This window comes from Cydia pomonella, chromosome 13 (assembly GCF_033807575.1).
Source record: "Cydia pomonella isolate Wapato2018A chromosome 13, ilCydPomo1, whole genome shotgun sequence".
Taxonomy (NCBI): Eukaryota; Metazoa; Arthropoda; class Insecta; order Lepidoptera; family Tortricidae; genus Cydia; species Cydia pomonella.
In genome coordinates, this window is record NC_084715.1 from 2,383,738 (window position 1) to 2,404,023 (window position 20,286).

The 20,286-nt window shown below is 37.8% G+C and overlaps 1 protein-coding gene across 1 annotated transcript in view; it reads left to right on the forward strand.

Moving 5' to 3' along the window:
* The window catches only part of LOC133524540 (inositol polyphosphate 5-phosphatase K-like), a 42,734-nt gene that overhangs the window by 433 nt on the left and 22,015 nt on the right, over positions 1-20,286 (forward strand). Inside the window, exons 2-10 of the mRNA XM_061860625.1 lie at positions 87-172; positions 2,142-2,261; positions 4,475-4,700; positions 8,252-8,427; positions 14,116-14,361; positions 14,899-15,115; positions 15,670-15,673; positions 15,778-15,896; positions 19,339-19,518. Of these exons, the coding sequence (XP_061716609.1) occupies positions 159-172; positions 2,142-2,261; positions 4,475-4,700; positions 8,252-8,427; positions 14,116-14,361; positions 14,899-15,115; positions 15,670-15,673; positions 15,778-15,896; positions 19,339-19,518 (1,302 nt within the window). The 5' untranslated portion in view covers positions 87-158. The remainder of the gene's footprint in view (positions 1-86; positions 173-2,141; positions 2,262-4,474; positions 4,701-8,251; positions 8,428-14,115; positions 14,362-14,898; positions 15,116-15,669; positions 15,674-15,777; positions 15,897-19,338; positions 19,519-20,286) is intronic.

The window sequence follows — 20,286 nt, forward strand, 5'->3', positions numbered from 1 at the left end:
TGTGATGTTCGATTGCAGTAAAAATATTATCTTATCTCTACCTGGTTTGTTTATCTTGTAGTGTTTAAACCTGTGCTTGTTTCTAGGAAATTTACTAGTGATTGATACAGTACCTATAAGTGTATTGGAAGCCCTTAGGAAAGGCTATAATAGCAAATATGGATAATCTTAGGTGAGTTCCTTTGCAACTAGTTATACGAGTTTTGCGTCAAAGCCAAGGTTACTTAAGTTTGCTTACACGAGATCGATAACAGAAGTTATTTATAAAACCTGGTGTTGTACAACATGTAGAACTTTTTCTAATTTGACCTACTTTATTATCTAATTTAACATGTATTTTTAGTTTGGTGCCAAATTTCAATTTTTATTAACTTTTACATAAAAATAATATTACATAGTGACAATGACAATAGACCTTAAAAGGTGCAGTGACTTGCAATAATATCTGATACAAATTAACATCAAAATATTGACCATTACTTTTCTCTTTTATTACTTTGATTTCACAAAAATTTAAATTTATATTTAAGGTCTGTAAACTTTAAGTTCTACTACCTAATCCTAGATGAAATAAACATGGAAAGCATATTTATATTTGAGAGTGTTATTTATCTAAGATGGAAGAAGTATTCCTTATGGAACCATCTCTGGAAATCCGCATTTCCCAAATTAAGGGCAGGTGGGTCACAAGCGAACATTATACGCATATATGCCAAACTTTGCCAAATATGCCAAAATTAGTTAGGAATAAAGAATATTTTTGCCCCATGTTTCTTTTCCCCATGTTTCTTTTGCCCAGTGTTTCTTTTACCCCACCTGACCTTAAAGGATTGTTTCATAATAGCCAGTTCCAGATTTATTCCAAGGTACCCTCTTGGGGTTCAAAGTCGTAATACTAGTACAAAATACCTCCAATGAAATTTGAACCTAAAGTAATTGGACCAGAGTTGTTTTTGTTTTGTTTAGTTTGATTTTAATACAATACAAATTCAACTCTATTTTATAATACTGTTGATTCAAGTTTGACGGTGGGCTGCTTTACGGTGAACCACTTTCTTTTCAAATTTGATACTTTTTTACCTTTGTAACTTCTTTACTTCATACTTTTTCCATTTGCATTTTCTTACATTGCAAGTTCTATGCTTTATCCTCCAGCCGCACACAAATCAAAACTAGCCAAGGCAAATGCAAATTTGATTTGTCAAAATATAAATTCATTATCAAGGCTTGGAAAATGCTCGTCATTTAGTAAACATAACCCTGTTCTGTTCAACAGATACTTAAATCAATCAATTTTTCATGTTATGGCTCCATCAAGGTGTTGATGATTCTGCCAATGATGTGGTTGGATAAGACACGGCTAGTATATGAATCTTATCATATTACATACAGTCAACAGAGACTTCCTTCCCAGTGTCAAAGATTAAATATGCCCCAATGACATCTATAAACTGCAAATGAACATTTTCGACTCACAAACAAGTCCTAAACTATTGTTTTTATTATTATTATAGAATTATTTCTCTTAGCGAAATTTTTACAATTAACAATGTAGTGTTGTAGTGTTATTTGGTAAATGAAATTTTAGTTTATTTTATGTGTTACTTTATTATTTATTAATTACACTGATCCCTATTGGGTCCCTTCCATTGTTCCCTATTTGTAGCTAGTTTCATCCAATTTTTTCCTGTTTTCTCAACTAGGTCATCTGACCAGCGTTATTGTGGTCTTCTGATATCTTTCTCCTGGTGGTCCTGTCCACTAACACACACCACAAACTATGGATATGTTTTCAAAATTACGGTTTTATTTCCTAGCCTTGTTCAGTCGCCATTAGATATATCGGAGCGGCCAAGGTGCTCACAAATATCTGAACACGCCTCTATTACATACTGAGCTGGGACAATTTCGTAGCACTTTATACTTTATTTGTTTTTGTTTTATTATGTAATGTATTGTGTCTTGTTTGTGTTTATGAATAAAAATTATTATATTTTATTTTATTGTCAAGGTGCTAGAGTGCATATTCAGATATTTTTGTGCACCTCGGCCGCTCCGATATATCTGATGGCGACTGTTCAAAATGCCCCTATTGTTAGCCCCTGGGCGGCCAGAGGATATTTATGCTTCTTTTTTCTCAGGTTATATTTTGTGACATGGAATGTGGCCACAAAGGCTCCCTCACAAGACATCAATGCATTACTGGACTTCCCGTCTCAGTTCAACAAGAACAAACCATTGCCGGACTTTTACATTCTAGGGTTGGTATTACGTACACTTTACCAATATTCAATTACCTTGGTTGTGGATAGAGCAGCAAAATTGTTCTCGAAAATGTGTGAATTGATGACTAACCTTTCCATCTGGTTCTTTATCATACAGACAAGAGGTTAAGGTGTATCCAGATGAATTGAATACACCACAAGGTTGCTTTTGTTTGTGCTGCTAACTAGCCCAACTAATGAAGATTTTTTTAAATACTACATCGGTGGCAAACACGCATACCGCTCGCCTGATGGTCAGCAGGCTCCATAGCCTATGTACGCCTGCAACTCCAGAAGAGTTACATGCGCGTTGCCGACGCTAACACTCCGCACCCTTGTTGAGCTCTGGCAACCTGACAACACAACACTATGAGTAGGGTCTAATGTTATTTGGCTGCGGTTTTCTGTAAGGTGCATAAGGGTGGTGTAAGGTGGATACTTCCCCAGTTGGGTTCTAGATCTGGAATGACATCAGTTGTGTTGTGCCCTGTGACACAAAACGAGATGACATTCACAGTGCCCATAACTCTCTTTTGGACGTAGTTTAAGGACATACCCGGGTCCAAAGGTTAGCATAAAGCAGCCAACAGTGAACACACTCATGTTGTATTTGCTTGATCTGGATACGCCTTAACACTGTGTGCTTTAAGTTGAATTTCATTGATTACTGGTAATTATGTTCATTCTAATTGTTTGTGTGGTTCAGACTTTAACTTTTATAGCAGTCGGTACTTACTATTTGCAAAAAATCTATTATGATAAACATAATAGAAGTTTATCGTTTTGTTAAATCATTCTTTTGTCAAGTGGTTATAAAAAGAAAAATGTTGTTATAATTTAGTGAATCACTACTGATAAGTCGGTGTTGATAGTAGACTGATTGAGATAAATATATGATATGAATCAATACATAGTATTAGTATGTATACAGTGCGATAACTTTTCAATGACATTTTAACTTATGTATCTAATATTCCTCATTTGCCTGAGATGTGAGAATAAGATCAGATAGAGCAAGTACTCCTATAGGGGCAACTGTATCTAGATACAACCAGAGAATAAATAATAGTACTAAGGTAGAAGTACTAGTGCTCGACGCTGCACTAGTCACCGACATGGGCACTTTATTTCATGGAAATATAGGTTGAATTTGAACAACGAAGATTTTTCTGTATTCGAACTTAATAGTGCAGCTTCGAGCACTAGTACTTCTACCTTACGGTACAGAAATGACACTTCCTATGAAACCGAAGTTTGACAGCGATTCAGGGACAAATTATGCTGCCCCTTTCGAATATATGGCACTATCCCTTTCGGCCATTTAGGGTTGTCAAAATTCAAGTCATTACCATAACTGTGGTCGTGCACGTATAGGGATGTCAAGTTGTGCCAACCCTAATAATTGTTTGGAGCAATGCTGAGCCGAATGGAGCCGAGAAAAGCCTAAGAAGTGTTGCCCCACTGATACAACCTTGTATTTTTTATTTTATTTTTGTAAAAAGGGTAAAAACTTGTATTTTTTATTTTATTTTTGTAAAAAGTTCTTTTTTTTTATTATAAATTTCCCAAAAAAAAAACAATATTGTAAGTACCTTATAGGTACACTAAAAATCGAGTAACACGTTAAGTAGCATTATGAGCATAGGAACATACTTATACGTACTTACGTACGTATTTTAGTGTTGCATATAGCGTTGTTACATGGGCGTTACCTTTAACTCAACCAAACAATTGAAAACTGTAACATATCAATGTCATTTCGAACATCGATCGTCCGAGTTTGTACGTACGTTTAGTAGCAAATGTATAAACTCGTACTAAACTTGGTAGGACCAAGTAGTGAATAAATTATTTTCACTGCTTGCTTCTGCCAATGGATTTGTTTCACGAATTTTTGTTCTCATTATACTTAGTACTTATGTAAATTAACTAACCTAGTCTTTTTAAGTTTTTTTATTTTTTAAGTTTTACTAATACTTATATGGACACATGTCTGAAATAAACAATTTTTTTTTTTATAAACACTAATCAATATGTAAACAGGCCCTAAGACAAGTTCACACGCTCGTAAGGGCCTTATCAGATAATTGGAGGAATCCCTTGAAATTAACGGAAAAAAAAACACGGTGCATATACTGCCAAGTTTGTGCAAACTTCGCGTGGTCAGACTCTACACGCTTCTTGTCCCAACATTTCCATTTTTATTTCAGCCTGCAAGAAGTAAAATCCCAGCCCCAAAACATGGTCATGGACTCTCTATTCACTGATCCATGGACGTCAGTCTTCAACAAAGTTCTGTGCCGACAGGAATATGTTATAGCCAAGTCCATAAGACTTCAGGGCTTGTTGCTGCTGGTGTACACGCAGTTAAAGCATATCACTCATCTGAGGGATATAGAGGCGCAGTATACTAAGACTGGGTTGGGGGGCATGTGGGTAAGTTCAGATATGTTTTTTCTTTTATATTAACTGTGTAAAAGTGGAGGAGAAAAGTTGGACAGCGGGCTCTGGAATCCGAAGCTGCGGACGCAACCGGGATGAACGCTCAGATGAGGAAAATAATTTAAAATGGATGAATGAATGAAGCATTTATTTCGGACAAAAATACACCCATATTATGTTAGTGTATTGTGTATTAGGTGTGTTAGTAGAAAGTATAATTACAATTAGAGTGCACATGTAAAGACATCCAGTGAGTGAGGATAGGGCTGTCCATCCTCTCAGCGGTCACCTTCAGGAGAGTGTTGGTATTGCCCCGCATGCGCTCGCCCAGGGACGCCACCCGCTTGCGCAGCACGGAAGCATCTGTTCTCCACGCGGCAAACATTCCTGACGCGCTGCAGCGCCAGGGCAGCCCCAACAGCCCCCTGTAGGCGTTATTGTACTGGACGCGCAGAGCACTGTATTTTTGATGATGTTTCTCGTACAAAATGTGAGACCATTTATATTTACACCGTGTCCAATAAGTTCGAATACAAACTTTTAGCACTTGCTGTATAGACATACGGATCGCTGGCTATAAAATTCTTATTTTAATTTAAAAAGTATATTGACATAAACATAGTACTATAATTTCATAAGTCACGTATTTTTAGTTTGGCTTCAATACACGATGAAGTACGTTCGTGAAGAAATTATTAGAAAATTCCTTAAAGGCGACAGGCCATGTGCTATATTCAAGGCGTTACAACCCCATGGAATTAAACGGAATCTGGTTTATACTACTATAAAAAGGTATAAAGAGATCTCTTCTACAGAGGACAGGAAAAGATCCGGTCGGCCCCGCTCAGCTAGAACTGAAAAAGTGGTAAAGGCTATAAGAGAGCGAATTCGGCGGAAAAAACACCGTTCTATTAGAAAATTAGCTGCTGATCTGAAAATTTCCAGGGGATCTGTACATAATATATTGAAAAAAGATCTTGGATGTCATGCTTATAAAAAACGAAAAGTACATGGCATTTCAGATGCAACCAAGAAAAAGAGAGTAGAAAGATGTAGCACCATACTTTCTTGGCACGCAGGTGACGAATTTGTTTTCTCGGACGAGAAACTCTTTGTGTTAGAGCAGCCTCATAACGCCCAGAACGACCGGTTGTGGGCAGCACGGATAGAAGACATTCCAGAGTATGAAAAGAATGTGCCTAGGTTCCAGAGCTCACCATCAGTGATGGTTTGGGGTGCTCTTTGTAAGAGGGGCAAACTGCCTCTAGTTTTTATTGATAAAGGCGTTAAAATCAATGCGGCATACTATAAATCGGAGGTTTTGGAGAAAAATGTTGCCCCAAATTTAAAAAATATGTTTGGAGACGATTATTATGTTTTCCAACAAGACGGAGCTCCGTCGCATACGGCAAACGCTGTTCAAGCTTGGTGCAAGGCTAATTTGACCGATTTTTTGCCGAAAAATGAATGGCCACCAAGTTCTCCAGATTTAAACGTACTAGATTATTTCGTATGGTCATACATGCTCTCGAAGCTAAATAATTATAAAGTCGCAAACCTGAGCCATTTTAAAAAGGTTATCGTGCAAATTTGGGACGATATGCCGATGGATGCGGTGCGTGCCGCTTGTGACTCTTTTGAGAAACGTTTGAAACTTGTAAAAAAAGTTAAAGGTGGAGTAATTCCAAAACATTTGTTGTAAATATTGTATATAAATGTGGCTTTCATTTAATATAATTTTCATAACATAAACTACGCGTACATTTATTTCATTAAGGATCATAACTGTATTCGAACTTATTGGACACGGTGTAGTTACTCCAGTTTACACTGTTACAAATAATATTATACGTTCCACTAATAATTCTGTTTTTCAGTAAAATCAATTATAATTATGAAGCGAGACTGCACAAAATATACTTATTTACGTACATTATTTTCTAAATAAATTTCATATTGTTTTTATGTTATCATCAACCCCAGTCATAACTCATATAGAAAAAATCATCTGGGCTATAACCGCGAAAATCAAAGTTCGTTAATTGCGGGCATTATTCTTTTTTTTATTTATTACATTACCATAAATATCTAGAACAAGAGAGTTCAACTTAATAAAGACTTCAAGGGCAAGACAATATAATATCGCTCATTCATAATTCAATTGATTTACAGCTCTTGCGATAAGCATGTACAATGGCGTAGGCAGTCTCTAGTAAATATGATTATGAACTTGTGTCGCCATTAGGTACAAAGTCTGTTTATTTAGTCGTGTGGGGACATATATACATACATAGACAATATACATCGACCGACGTTGTGTCCGTTATAGAAACAGTGAAATTGTTGTGATAAGAACAGTTTATAGATCGATCGATTGACACCCTGCGATTAAGCAGAGAAACAGTGACGTTTGCTCTAACAAGAGCAGTTTGAGTTTGCCCTTCTCAGGGCACCGATCTATAAACTGTTCTTATCAGAACAATTTCACTGTTTCTATAACGGACACAACGTCGGTCGATGTATATGTCTATGTATGTATATATGTCCCCACAGTCGTATGGCATATTTCAATTCTTGGTCGCTTTACAAATTTACAAATTAATATCTAAGGTCTTCACCCAATGGGCTGCGTTTTCGCTTAGCTTAAGTAACTCCAGAGGATCTCCCTTGTACTTTCTTTTTGGACACTCATGGACAATGTGGTAAATGGACTGTACAGGTGCTCCACAGTCGCACTTCGGTGTATCTCGCCACCCACACTTAAACATAAATTCTCCGGATCGCCCGCTTTCAGTGCGAAGTCTATTTAGTAGGCACCATTGCCGTCTCGGAGCCGAAAAGCCCTGCGGTTTGCTGGTAGGATCGTAGCTGGCATGGGATGCCCTGGGCAAGTTAGCAATCCAGTCCTCCCTCCATTTATCCACACAAAGTCTGTATTATTGTGAGACACAAAATTGACCCATATTATCGAAGTTACGCACTCATTTTAAAACGACTTGCTTAAATGACATCAAACTTGACATGGATATTCAAGTAATATATATCTACTAGTGTCCGACCGAAACGTGTTTTTTGCCGAAACCGAAACCGATTCGACCGGTTCGGTTTGGCTCTAGTTTCGGCCGAAACCGAAACATTTGTAGACTTGTTATTAAAATCGTTGAAAAAATGGCGCCCTCACTAGGGCATTGTGTATTTTCTAATAAACCAATAAATTTCTGTATACCTATTAGTTTCGTAGTGTGAAGTACCATTTCGTAAGTTTCGGTCCGGTCGAAAGGTTCGGCCGGACCGAATCATCGGTCGGACACTAATATCTACGTCTGGTACTACGTTTCGTTGCTAGGAATTGTTTTACAAATAATATGTCCTTCACCAAAAGTAACTTATTTCTAACATAAGCCTTAACTCATGCCGTGATTTGAATGCTTGTTATAAAGGCTTAAGTTACATTGGTCGAATACGGGGTGTGAGAGATTTGAAACTGAGCCTTTCAGCCTCTAGACTTACATACTACTATTACTTAACATAGTCCTTATTTCCAGGGCAACAAAGGCGCAATCAGCATACGCTTCAACATCTACGGCTGCTCCGTCTGCTTCGTGAACTGCCATTTAACAGCACACGAGCATTTACTAGCAGACAGGGTGAATGACTACAACACCATAATAAAATATCATAACTACCATGTTAAGGAGACTTCTAATATTTTGTATCATGAGTGAGTATTTTATTATGTAATTTAATGTTACGTGTTTTATTAGATTGAGGAGTTGGTGGCTAAGCCCAATATCATCGGCGTAACTAAATCTAACGGACTTCGCTGGCTCGGTTACCTACTCAGAATGAGGGAGGATCGGGCAGTCAAGGAAGCGTGCTTGGGGCGACCAACCGGCCGTCGACCGATCGGGCGCCCCAGGTACCGCGGGTGTGATGTCGTGGAGGCGGACCTGCGTCGGCTGAATGCCAATTCATGGCAGGAAACCGCGCTGGCCTTCGGAGGCCAAGATTCTTTTTGGATCGCTGAGCCAAAGCATCAGTTAGTTAGTTATATAGTCATTAATTATATGTGACAATCAATATCAAAAGGGACCCTACGGCGGTTGGGGGCGTCGGGGCTTACGTCGCGAAGTACCGTATTAGTATTGGCGCGCCGCTAATCTTCCAGAACACACGTCCACAAAATGACGTGGGATGACCTTCCCATATCGGTGGAAAGCGACCCGCTACAGCCGTCGCAGCCTAACGGCGGACACGGCCACTCATACCTAGGTATCGAACGAAATACATTCAGACAATCAAACAGCCTACGACGAAGCTGAGCGTTTCCCGCTCACCTCACCAGTCCTACTAACCCCCTCTGCATAGAAGTTTGTATGCAAAGGTGCTAAGCGAAAACGTCACAAAAAGTGACCAAGGCCTCCAGTGCCTACGGCAGTAATCGAACCTGCGTCTTCAACATTTGGCGCATGATATACATCTTAACATTCTTAACTCAACCTTAATTGGAATTAGGTCATTCGATGATCCACTTTTGCTAACATGGTTACCAAGTGAATTAACATAATTGAATTTGAAGTAGGTCTTATATTAATCTAACCTAGTTTCTCTTAATGGAATTTCTAGGTACGAGAATGTTTCCACGTAATTTTTCTTGAGAGTAAGAATTCTTTGTATAACATAAATCCCCCGCTGTGGTTTTGTTTTGTCACTTTTAAAATGGAACCTTATTTATTGGATATAAGGTTGTTATTTCAATAGGTCAAATCAGTGAATTTCTTATAAAATAAATGTTCACACTTTTGCGTTTAATGTGAAATAAGAATGTAGAACTTTACTGCGTTTTATTTTCGGTCTCACATGTGGTAAAGGATCCATTTATGACTCAAGCTAATTTGGGTGTCAATACTAACAGTATGAAACGTCCAATTAAAGTACGCACCTTAAATGGCTCAACAATTAATGTCCGTGGCTGTACAAGAAAACCGTATGCAAGATAACCGTAGTGTCGTTAAATTTTGTCAATATTGTATCGATCGCTTGAGGTGTGCAGTCATTAAAAAAAAGCCGTGCAAACTATGGTTCGTTAAGGTGCTTATTAAGAAAACTGGTCAAGTGCGAGTTCGTTTTACTCGCGCACCGAGTGTTCCGTACAAACGATGTAACAGACAGACGGACGGACAGAGTCGCACTATAGGAACCCTTATGGTGCGACTCTGTCCGTCCGTCTGTCTGATCGCTAAATATCTGAACCACTCAAGCTATCGATTTTGTACCTTTTTGGTACGGAACCCTATAAACACTACAGAAATAAAAACCCTTCCAGCAAAAAAACAAGTCTCGACGAGAAGTAAAATAAATTGTAATGCCGTTATAGCGTTATGTAAAAACCGGCTTCCGAGCAAAAGACCCCTAGTTTTTAGACCCTACTTACAGAACATAGCAAACAACTTTCGTTCAATACGAATGACGTCTACGCATATCAACGTCATGTCCTAACATAACTTTATAAAGGTCTTATCTGACACGTACATTTAGTTTGAATTTGAGTCTTATGTGTATGTCGTGTAGACTTTGTATTCGTTCAAAAGCTTCGAAAACACGGTAAAACCTCGTCATATATACAGCGGCTCTATCGATAGTATTTATTTATTTTATTGGATTATACAAATGGTGGACTTAATGCCTTAAGGCATTCTCTACCAGTCAACCACTGGGTCAAAAAGAGACTTGTTACATTTAATTTTATTATAATTTATATTTAAAACGGTTTTTCGTGAAGGACATATTAGTTAAACTCTTAATTGACAGAACAATAAGGTTTACGAATTGACAGTTAAATAACAAAATGGATGCTGGTACAGTCAGCATCTATAGTAGCGAATGAAACTAGGGGCCAAAATTATTTGCTTCCGTGGAATAATTTTACAAATATGGATTATTAAGATACTTTACAGTACATAATGGCGCTAATTTACAGCCCTAGTGCGGTAACTATAGCACTGTACATACGTGCGTATGTCGAAAATTTAAAGGGTCATATGTACTGTAAAACGTCGTACAATACACGTGCGAAAATACTTTTCACACTTGATTCGTAATATACTATTACAGCCTGATTGTGGTAAGGTGCTAACAAATTAGTTACCGATATTTTAAGAAGGTACTTTACATTAAAATAATTAACTTTAAATAGAAATTAAGAAAACTTTTCATTTGATTTTTCTTGTTTTCATTTACCGGACAAAAGAAATAACGAATTAATATATCTAAAAATAATCATATGCATTTAACTGATGATGTTTAACACTTTCTGTCACGTCAACAATTGTTTGTCTTAAGGGGGGCCCCAACGCCAATGACCTTCGATCTGAATCTCTTAGTTTTCTAATGTTTTTGTAGCTTATCATATTAAGAGGCTGTCAACTCCCAATGTCCTTGAAATTGATGTTACTTAAACAGTTTTTTAAGAAAGACTATTTGTTTTAGTCAAGTAAGAAAAATATATGTTCATATTAATTATATTTCAAAGACCGTGGTTGTACTCGATACATGATTGAACGAAATCGGCTCGATAGAAAATAATGGCAAAGATTGGTCTTAAAATTATGTCTTTATTGTTTTGACTTATGGGTCTGCAATTAAAATCACAATTTCAAAACATTTATATCTAAACCGCTATTGAGTAAAATATTACACTAATAATCCACTTTTTTTATTTAAATATTTTTCTTATTATTCCCTTGCCCAGGCCCAGTAACATGCGACAGTGCTATCTCATTTACTCCGATACAAATAGACAGTGTGCGGTGTGCGCGCTTTAGGTATTGACAGCCTCTTAACAGCAGGCATAAATAGGCCTGACAAAAGGCACTTCACGGCTCAAAGCTGAATAAAGGATGGACCTTTGTATTATAACGGTTAACTTTAATGCTGTTAATCAGCATTGGGCATTATTACTACTTAAAATACCATTGTAGACCCTAAAGCACTAAAAACAGCTGAAAGCTATATAGAGGACTTATAAAGGTTCATATTAATGCTATTAAACAGCATTAAGTATTTATTGACTACTTTATAATGCTGTTGTAGATCTAAAAACACAAAAGACAGCTGAAAGTTGTACAACGGCGCTACAGTTTGCTGAACTAAAACTAGGGGCATTTCAAAAGCTATTTGATATGCCATTCTACAACTATTATACAGTGATAAGCATCATAATAGTTTTGAAATGCCAATATAAAGCGATAAGATTCTGGATTAACCTTTATACGAGTTATACAGACGCTAAAACAGACTAGGAAAAAAAAACCCATCTCATCTGTGAGTAAAACCTCGGTCGCCCATACATAGTCATTACTGCAATCCATCGCATCGACATTGCATTGACACTAACCACTGTAGTCGTTGCAGTCTGTGACCTTTGTGCGTTTTTGCATTCTAAAGGTTATATTGGTCAACCACTATCTATTATATATCGTATCGTGTATGTAAAACCTGCCTAAAAATAGTATCTCGCTTTTTAGGGTTCAGTAGTAAAAAGGTGCAAAAGGAACCCTTATGGTAGGACTCTGTCTGTCTGTCCGTCCGTCTGTCACATCGTTAAAAATTTGGAACAGTCATGACTCATAAACAACGCTAATCCAAACACATCGAAAGTATTTTTTTTATTAACTAATGGAAAATTACCAACAATACAAGGGGGCAAAATTTCAAAGTATAGATACTAGGGCAAGAGAGGCGAGTCGGACTCGCCCACCGAGGGTTCCGTACTTTTTAGTATTTGTTGTTATAGCGGCAACAGAAATACATCATCTGTGAAAATTTCAACTGTCTAGCTATCACGGTTCATGAGATACAATACAGCCTGGTGACAGAGGGACGGACGGACGGACGGACGACGGACGGACAGCGGAGTCTTAGTAATAGGGTCCCATTTTACCCTTTGGGTACGGAACCCTAAAAAGCACAAATTGAAATGTTTTAATATAAAAAATAATAATGAAGGAAAAATGGGAAAAATGACCATCCCTTTCCCTCATCTCCGAAGTTTGCCAACAAAAAATTATCCGTTTTTTGTATGACATTAACATTATCATAAATATTACAGGAAAAGTATAATCACACCTCTATCTTGATAACTAATTTTTTTAATAAAAATAGTTATTTACGATACAAGTGCGAAAAATAGGAAATTCGTACCGAGTGGCGATACATTAAAACACGACCGAAGGAAGTTTTTAAATCGACACGAGTTGCGAATTATCTATTCGCACGTGTATCGTATAACGTTTTTCAGTACATATGGCTCTTTAAAGTTTCGACATAGTTACATAATGTGCTAATTTACGCACTAGTGCGGAAAAATATAAATTCATTATTCAAGGATAAAGAATTATCCTTGAATAACCAACATATGGCCATACAGGTCGCGCAAATTATTAGCTAATAATTTGCCGATAGATGGCGCTGTACACAATTTTGCTTATTATACTTCCGTTCAAAAGATTTATTTACATTTTTGGTTGATTTACATGAGATAAAAGTTTTGACGGAACCCTCGGTGCACGATTTAAACGAAATCGCACTTGACCGGCTTTTTAATGTTTATATCTACTCCGTTCGACTGGGAGAAAATATGTCCATAAATTTTTTTCTGAATCCGTTGAGGCCTGTTTTTATAGGACATTGTATAATTTTTACGACAGCTTGTTTTTAGATTTTGTTCCCTGCTTCGTGTGTTCACATCTTTATCATCGTTTTAGGACGTCAGTAAATTAATAGATGGTACACAAAGTGTACACGCACATACGACGGGGACGGCACGCGTGTTTTCCTCGCCCGAGCGCGCCGCCTCTGGCCGTTTTGCGCGCAAAGAAATTGCCTCGCGCGTATGCTCGCTCTGTGTGGACCCGCCTATTGACAGAAAAATAAATACTGGATTTATTGTCTCCTATGGGAATTGCAAGAGTTCGTCATTCTGAATATAAATAACAAAAATTCCAAAACCAAAAAAGTGTATTGGCTTTTTAAGGTCTTTTATTTTTAATACCACGTCGGTGGCAAAGAAGCATACGGCCCGCCTGATGGTAAGTAGTCAACTCCAGGGGTGTTACATGCATGTTGCCGACCCTTCAAAAAACCCGTACACTAATTCTTTGAAGAACCCCATACTGTAGACCCTCGAGAGAACATCGGCAGGGAGCTGAGACCTTACTGCAAAAACCGAAATTCGCAAATTGCGGGGATCTTTCTCTTTTACTCCAATGAAGGCGTAATTAGAGTGACGGAGAGGAATGTCCACAATTTACGAACTTTGATTTATACGGTTATAGCCCTGATTCCAGATCCCGGTGCGTCCGCGAGAGGAAATAAATGAATACACTAATTGGACTTATCCTTGTTTCAGCTATGTATTCTGGATAGGCGACTTAAACTTCCGCACAGACCACCCCACCGGCAGCAGTCCAACGTCAGAAGAAATCGTCACATTACTGAAGAAAGTTGAGAAAGACGTGTACACAAATGTGCTAAGGCACGACCAGTTGTTAGCTGTGATGGAGAGTGAGGAAGCCTTTGCTGAGTTTAGTGAGCCTGAGATCAAATTCCCACCTACATATAAGTTTAATATGGGGACTGACGAGTATGATATCAAGTGAGTATGGTTTAATATTTATTTGTGTAATAATTGCTAGCTGTTATGGAGAGTGAGGCGAGGTATCCTTTGCGGAATTTAGTGAGCCGGAGATCAAGTTCCGCCTACTTATAAGGTTATTACGGGGACCGATGAATAATGATATATGGTAAGTATGGTTTAATATTTATTTGTGTAATCATTGCTAGCCGTTATGGAGAGTGAGGAAGCCTTTGCTGAGTTTAGTGAGCCTGAGATCAAATTCCCACCTATTTATAAGTTTAATATGGGGACTGACGAGTATGATATCAAGTGAGTATGGTTTAATATTTATTTGTGTAATAATTGCTAGCCGTTATGGAGAGTGAGGAAGGCTTTGCTGAATTTAGTGAGCCGGAGATCAAGTAGCCGCCTACTTTTGTAAAGTTGGGAAATGAAATTCGCCGAAATGACACTTCCGCGAAAAGTTGGTTTTGAAATTCGGCAATACAATTTTCGGCGGAAAGTCGGAGAACCGTGTAAGAATCTGAATGCCTTATAATATTTATTTATTTTCAGACGGAAACCTTCTTGGACAGACAGGATACTATACAAAGTGATCGCCAACAACTATGAGAACATCACACTTCGCGCGGATCTCATATCGTATAACCACGTGCCGTTCTACACGCTGAGCGACCACAAACCTGTTGTAGCGCAGTTTAATATTAAGGTCAGTCATACATACAAACAGCAACATTCTAACTGTCCATCGGTGGACCTTATGCCTTTTGTAATAAGGTCCACCGATGGACGGTAAACAGTGTGGGCGATGGTATATACAACTACGAGAATAACACGTCGCGCGGATCTCATATCGTATAACCACGTGCCGTTCTACACGCTGAGCGACCACAAACCTGTTGTAGCGCAGTTTAATATTAAGGTCAGTTATACATACAAACAGCTACACTCTTAACTGTCCATCGGTGGACCTTATGCCTTTTGTAATAAGGTCCACCGATGGACGGTAAACAGTGTGGGCGATGGTATATACAACTACGAGAATAACACGTCGCGCGGATCTCATATCGTATAACGTGCCGTTCTACACGCTGAGCGACCACAAACCTGTTGTAGCGCAGTTTAATATTAAGGTCAGTCATACATACAAACAGCAACATTCTAACTGTCCATCGGTGGACCTTATGCCTTTTGTAATAAGGTCCACCGATGGACGGTAAACAGTGTGGGCGATGGTATATACAACTACGAGAATAACACGTCGCGCGGATCTCATATCGTATAACGTGCCGTTCTACACGCTGAGCGACCACAAACCTGTTGTAGCGCAGTTTAATATTAAGGTCAGTCATACATACAAACAGCAACATTCTAACTGTCCATCGGTGGACCTTATGCCTTTTGTAATAAGGTCCACCGATGGACGGTAAACAGTGTGGGCGATGGTATATACAACTACGAGAATAACACGTCGCGCGGATCTCATATCGTATAACGTGCCGTTCTACACGCTGAGCGACCACAAACCTGTTGTAGCGCAGTTTAATATTAAGGTCAGTTATACACTTATACAAACTTATTTATAAATTTAGATGTAGTGCCCAGCGGACGTACATTCCGCTGGGGTGAATACGAAGAAACTGAACTTGGTAAGCATCTTAGAAATACCGTAGCAAAATAATACTAATCAATGTTAATAAAGTGTTAAGTTGGTTGTGCACGTTTACTAACTTATTGGGATTGATCCCGAATGTCAAAAATGTATTAAGATGGTCATACTGAACAAGGTTTGGAACCGGTGCAAGGCTTGGAACCGGTTTATGAAAAACCGGTTGTTTTCGGTTTTCCTCCGAACTTTTACAAGAACGCGAACTTTTTAAGAACTTTATTGTAACCTAAAAAACCGGTTTATTCGACGAGGGACTAAGCGGCCGGCCGGCCTGGTGGTGTGCCACGTAAACATAGACACCGACGTAGGAAGAAACCGGTTTTCATTGCTCTAAACCGGTTAATTTGACAAGAACTGCTCTCATAACAACCGGTTTAACAATGACGGTTTTTCGACCGATACCGAAATTGAAAGGTTTTGTGCCCAGTACATGATAACGGTTTGGAAATTTAACCGGTTTCCGGGCTTTGGCTCTGGGCCCATACGTTTCTACTTCGGGGCTTCAAGGTATCCATTACTTTTTTTCTAAGGAAATTTGTTTAGAATAACTATCTTAACACATTTTTCACATAGGATCATGAAAGGCGCGATTGCATGGTATATCTATAGTATGTATGTTAGTATTGTTAGTGATACTTTCAATGACTTGTGAACCTTGTCTGTGTTTGTTTCTTCTATTTGTCCATTAGCATCAAGTCAATGCTATTCGCGCAGTAAAACTTCCAAACCTATGCGAAAATATCTAATGAGATGGAATAATCTTTTTTAAATTTTAAGTAATTACGTACTAAAAATCCTGAAATATGTATTTTATTGTTAATAACAAGGAGTCCCTAAATATATCAACTTTCAGACCTCTAGCAACAAATTTTGCGGAAGTACAAATTTCTATTCGTTAAAGGTGTTGGGGGGTAAAAGTTCAAAATTTTCGAACTTTTTTATTGTTTGTGTACTAATACTAGCTTACATACCAAATTTTACCTTTCTAGGACTTCAGGAAGTACCCTGAGAATTTTGATGATCATCAGTGAGTCAGTGATGAAATCGGGGTTTTTTTAGACATCATAAAAATCAAAAGTATAAGAGCTATGCAATTGAAACTATACGTTTAATAAGTCCACTATCGACATCATATCCCGAGAATTTTGTTTATATGTTATAAACCAAACCCAAGTTATGAGTGTTAAAAAAATATATGAAGCGCTTCGAGAAAAGGTAGTTTGCGCTTCGCTTGGCTCGTCTTTTCGGGGGCATAAAATCGATGAATTCTCGGAAACCATTAATTTTCGCTGAACATACATGGGGTCAAATCGGTAGCTCTTAAGGTCCTCTATTGTTGGTCTTATGACAGATTTTTATATGGAGTAGGTAGCTGTCACCTAAACTGTTTGTATTTAGTAATTTTTTGGAAGCTTAGCACAATTATTTATTGACCATAGATTTTTCTTTTTATTTATTTATTGAATAAACAAACAAGTTACATTCTAGAATTTAATACAAGACCCATCGTAGGCAAAACCTTAAATATAACATTTAAGTAATAAAAATACAGTAAAAACACTTTTATTCCATTCTTTGTCAAATTAACCCCAACGAAAAGAGATTTGAAGGAACTGACGTAGGGATAGGGACCATCGTTGGACGCGAGAGGTATTTGTACCTGTATATACCTATTGAATTGTATTTTAGAAGTCCGCACGATAAAATTACGCGGCTTTCTAAATACGGCTAACGGTTTTGTTTTCACTTTTCGCGATATTAATGCATGGCTACTTTTGCGTGAGGTCAGCCTGTTTTTGCTTTTATTTGAATACATTTTAGTTTTATACTTAAATATTTAGTACCTGGGCGACCGAGCTTTGCTCGGTTATAACTATTTATTGTAATATGGTTGTGTATAGGTGATAATCTTAACTACATTTTTTGACTAAATTAAACTTGTCTAAAACAATAAAAATTAAAAAATTATATATATATATTAGAAACATATAAAAAAAAAGTTAATCACCGGGCGAGATTCGAACCCGTAATACTCGTTTCTAGCCGTCCGCGTCTTAACCCGCTGGACCAGACGGACGGACCAAATTTCAGCAAAATCGTTAGAGCCGTTTCCGAGATCCCGGAAATATATATATATATACAAGAATTGCTCGTTTAAAGGTATAAGATTTTTATGTGGATGTGGGCATGAATGCCACCGAGCTAAAGTGGGACTGGGCGAATACACACGTCTACCGAATACACCCGAAGCGCTAGACCAAATTAACCACAGGATGGATCTCGGGGCACAGGCAGACCACGGAGATGGCGGGACGAACTTGATGCATTTTGTAAAGAGTGTTAGGAGTGTGCATTAGAGAGAACCAAATGGCAGGAAAGAGGGGAGGCCTGCGCTCAGCAGTGGAACACTTATAGGCTAATAAAATAAATAAATAAATGTTTGTTTAAGTATCTTACATGATAAGGTTATTACTCTTATTGCCAGTGTTGGTTGAACGTTAAGTAGAATTGAAAATATTGAAAATTAATCATTAAGTACAACCGTCCGTTACGGTTTAAAGTTCAATTTGTAATGGTTAATTTTCAATATTTTCAATTCTAATTATCATTCGACCAACACTGCTTATTGCACACCTCAATAGAAGAAAATAATACAGAAAAAAAATCGGGCGAGGGCGAGTCGGAATCGCCCACCGAGGGTTCCGTACTTTTTAATATTTGTTGTTATAGCGGCAACAGAAATACGTCATCTGTGAAAATTTCAACTGTCTAGCTATCACCATGAGATACAGCCTGGTGACGGACGGACGGACGGACAGCGGAGTCTTAGTAATAGGGTCCCGTTTTACCCTTTGGGTACGGAACTCTAAAAAAACACAGCAACACAAGTAGAGGTAAACAACAGGCGGTCATATCTCTAAAAAGCGATCTCTCGAAACAACCTTATATTTTTAAAAGACACGTGTAAAAGTCATACAATACGTTACGTAGAAGTCATACAATATTGCAAAATTTTTAGGTAGTTTGTAAAATGCACTTGGATTGTTTTGTTCATTGATTATATTTCATTGACCTGACCAGTTCTAATATTTTTTTCGTTTATTAACGTATTTTTTTTGTTTTATCTTTGCACCTTACAGAATCTTTTTATTTCATTGGGACCAAAGTCAACGTACTCGTTGGGCCCGAAATCTACTTCTCTCTCGATGTCTCTAGTGACGCAAGTCACTAATTAATTCCATTTTTATGGCCCTACCTGCACGTTGAGATTGGCTCCCTAGTAGTTGCTTTACACTAACATTGTAACATTGCACGTGCATGCGTAGATTCGACACGGCTTCATTCGTTCGCTGATCGAACGCGGATCGCCCAAACCATCAAGCATTCGCATGAGGTCCGCCGTTATGGCCCCTATGACGCAGACAATAGAGGACAATGTTGAAACGACGGTAACTGATGGGCTGGACGCAGCGAGTGCTGATGCTGGTCTTTGTGACTCCAACGAGGTAATTTTATATTGAAACGTGGGCGTTTTGAATTATTGTTGGGCGGTCAGCAAATCTATTAGTTTTACAACCGGTTCACTAATGTTTAACCAAAACAATGTTGGCAAATTTTCATTTTACAAAAAACGTTTCACCAAAGTATTATTTGGCAAATATGTTATTCCGCAAATGTATCATTTTACAAAAAGTCACTTGACAAATAATCATTTAGTAAATAATACATTATTACAATATGTCAAAATACAAAGTATCAATTTTATATTTTTCATGTCACCTAGTAATATGTTTAGCAAATTTATACATTCACCAAACTTTGAGGGAATAATTCTGCATGGTTGCAATTTTCATTTGGGCCAGATTATTTTGAGGTAAGTTACTTAGTTGCAAGACAAGCAAGCAATCGTTGCTTACATTTTTCGCGTTGTTAAAAAAAAATAACCTCGAAGCCTAAGGCGGGAGCAAAGCTCCCGCCTTAGGCTTCTAACCTAACCTATCCGAGTCGGATTGCCCCGACAGGTCTGGCTCGCTTACAGTTTATTAGTACAGAAACACATGTCAAATAATACATTATAGCAAACATTTTTTGACCAATGATAGATTTATTTGTTAACTTTGTTGTTAAATAATCATTTGTCAAAAAGATCTGTTATGAAATGAAATTTTATTAGTTAATTATTTGGTAATAAGAATAATTTGTCAAAAATATTGTTGTAAAAAAATGATTTGCTAAAATATAATTTTGCCAGTAGTTGGTTGCCAAGTGTCAAT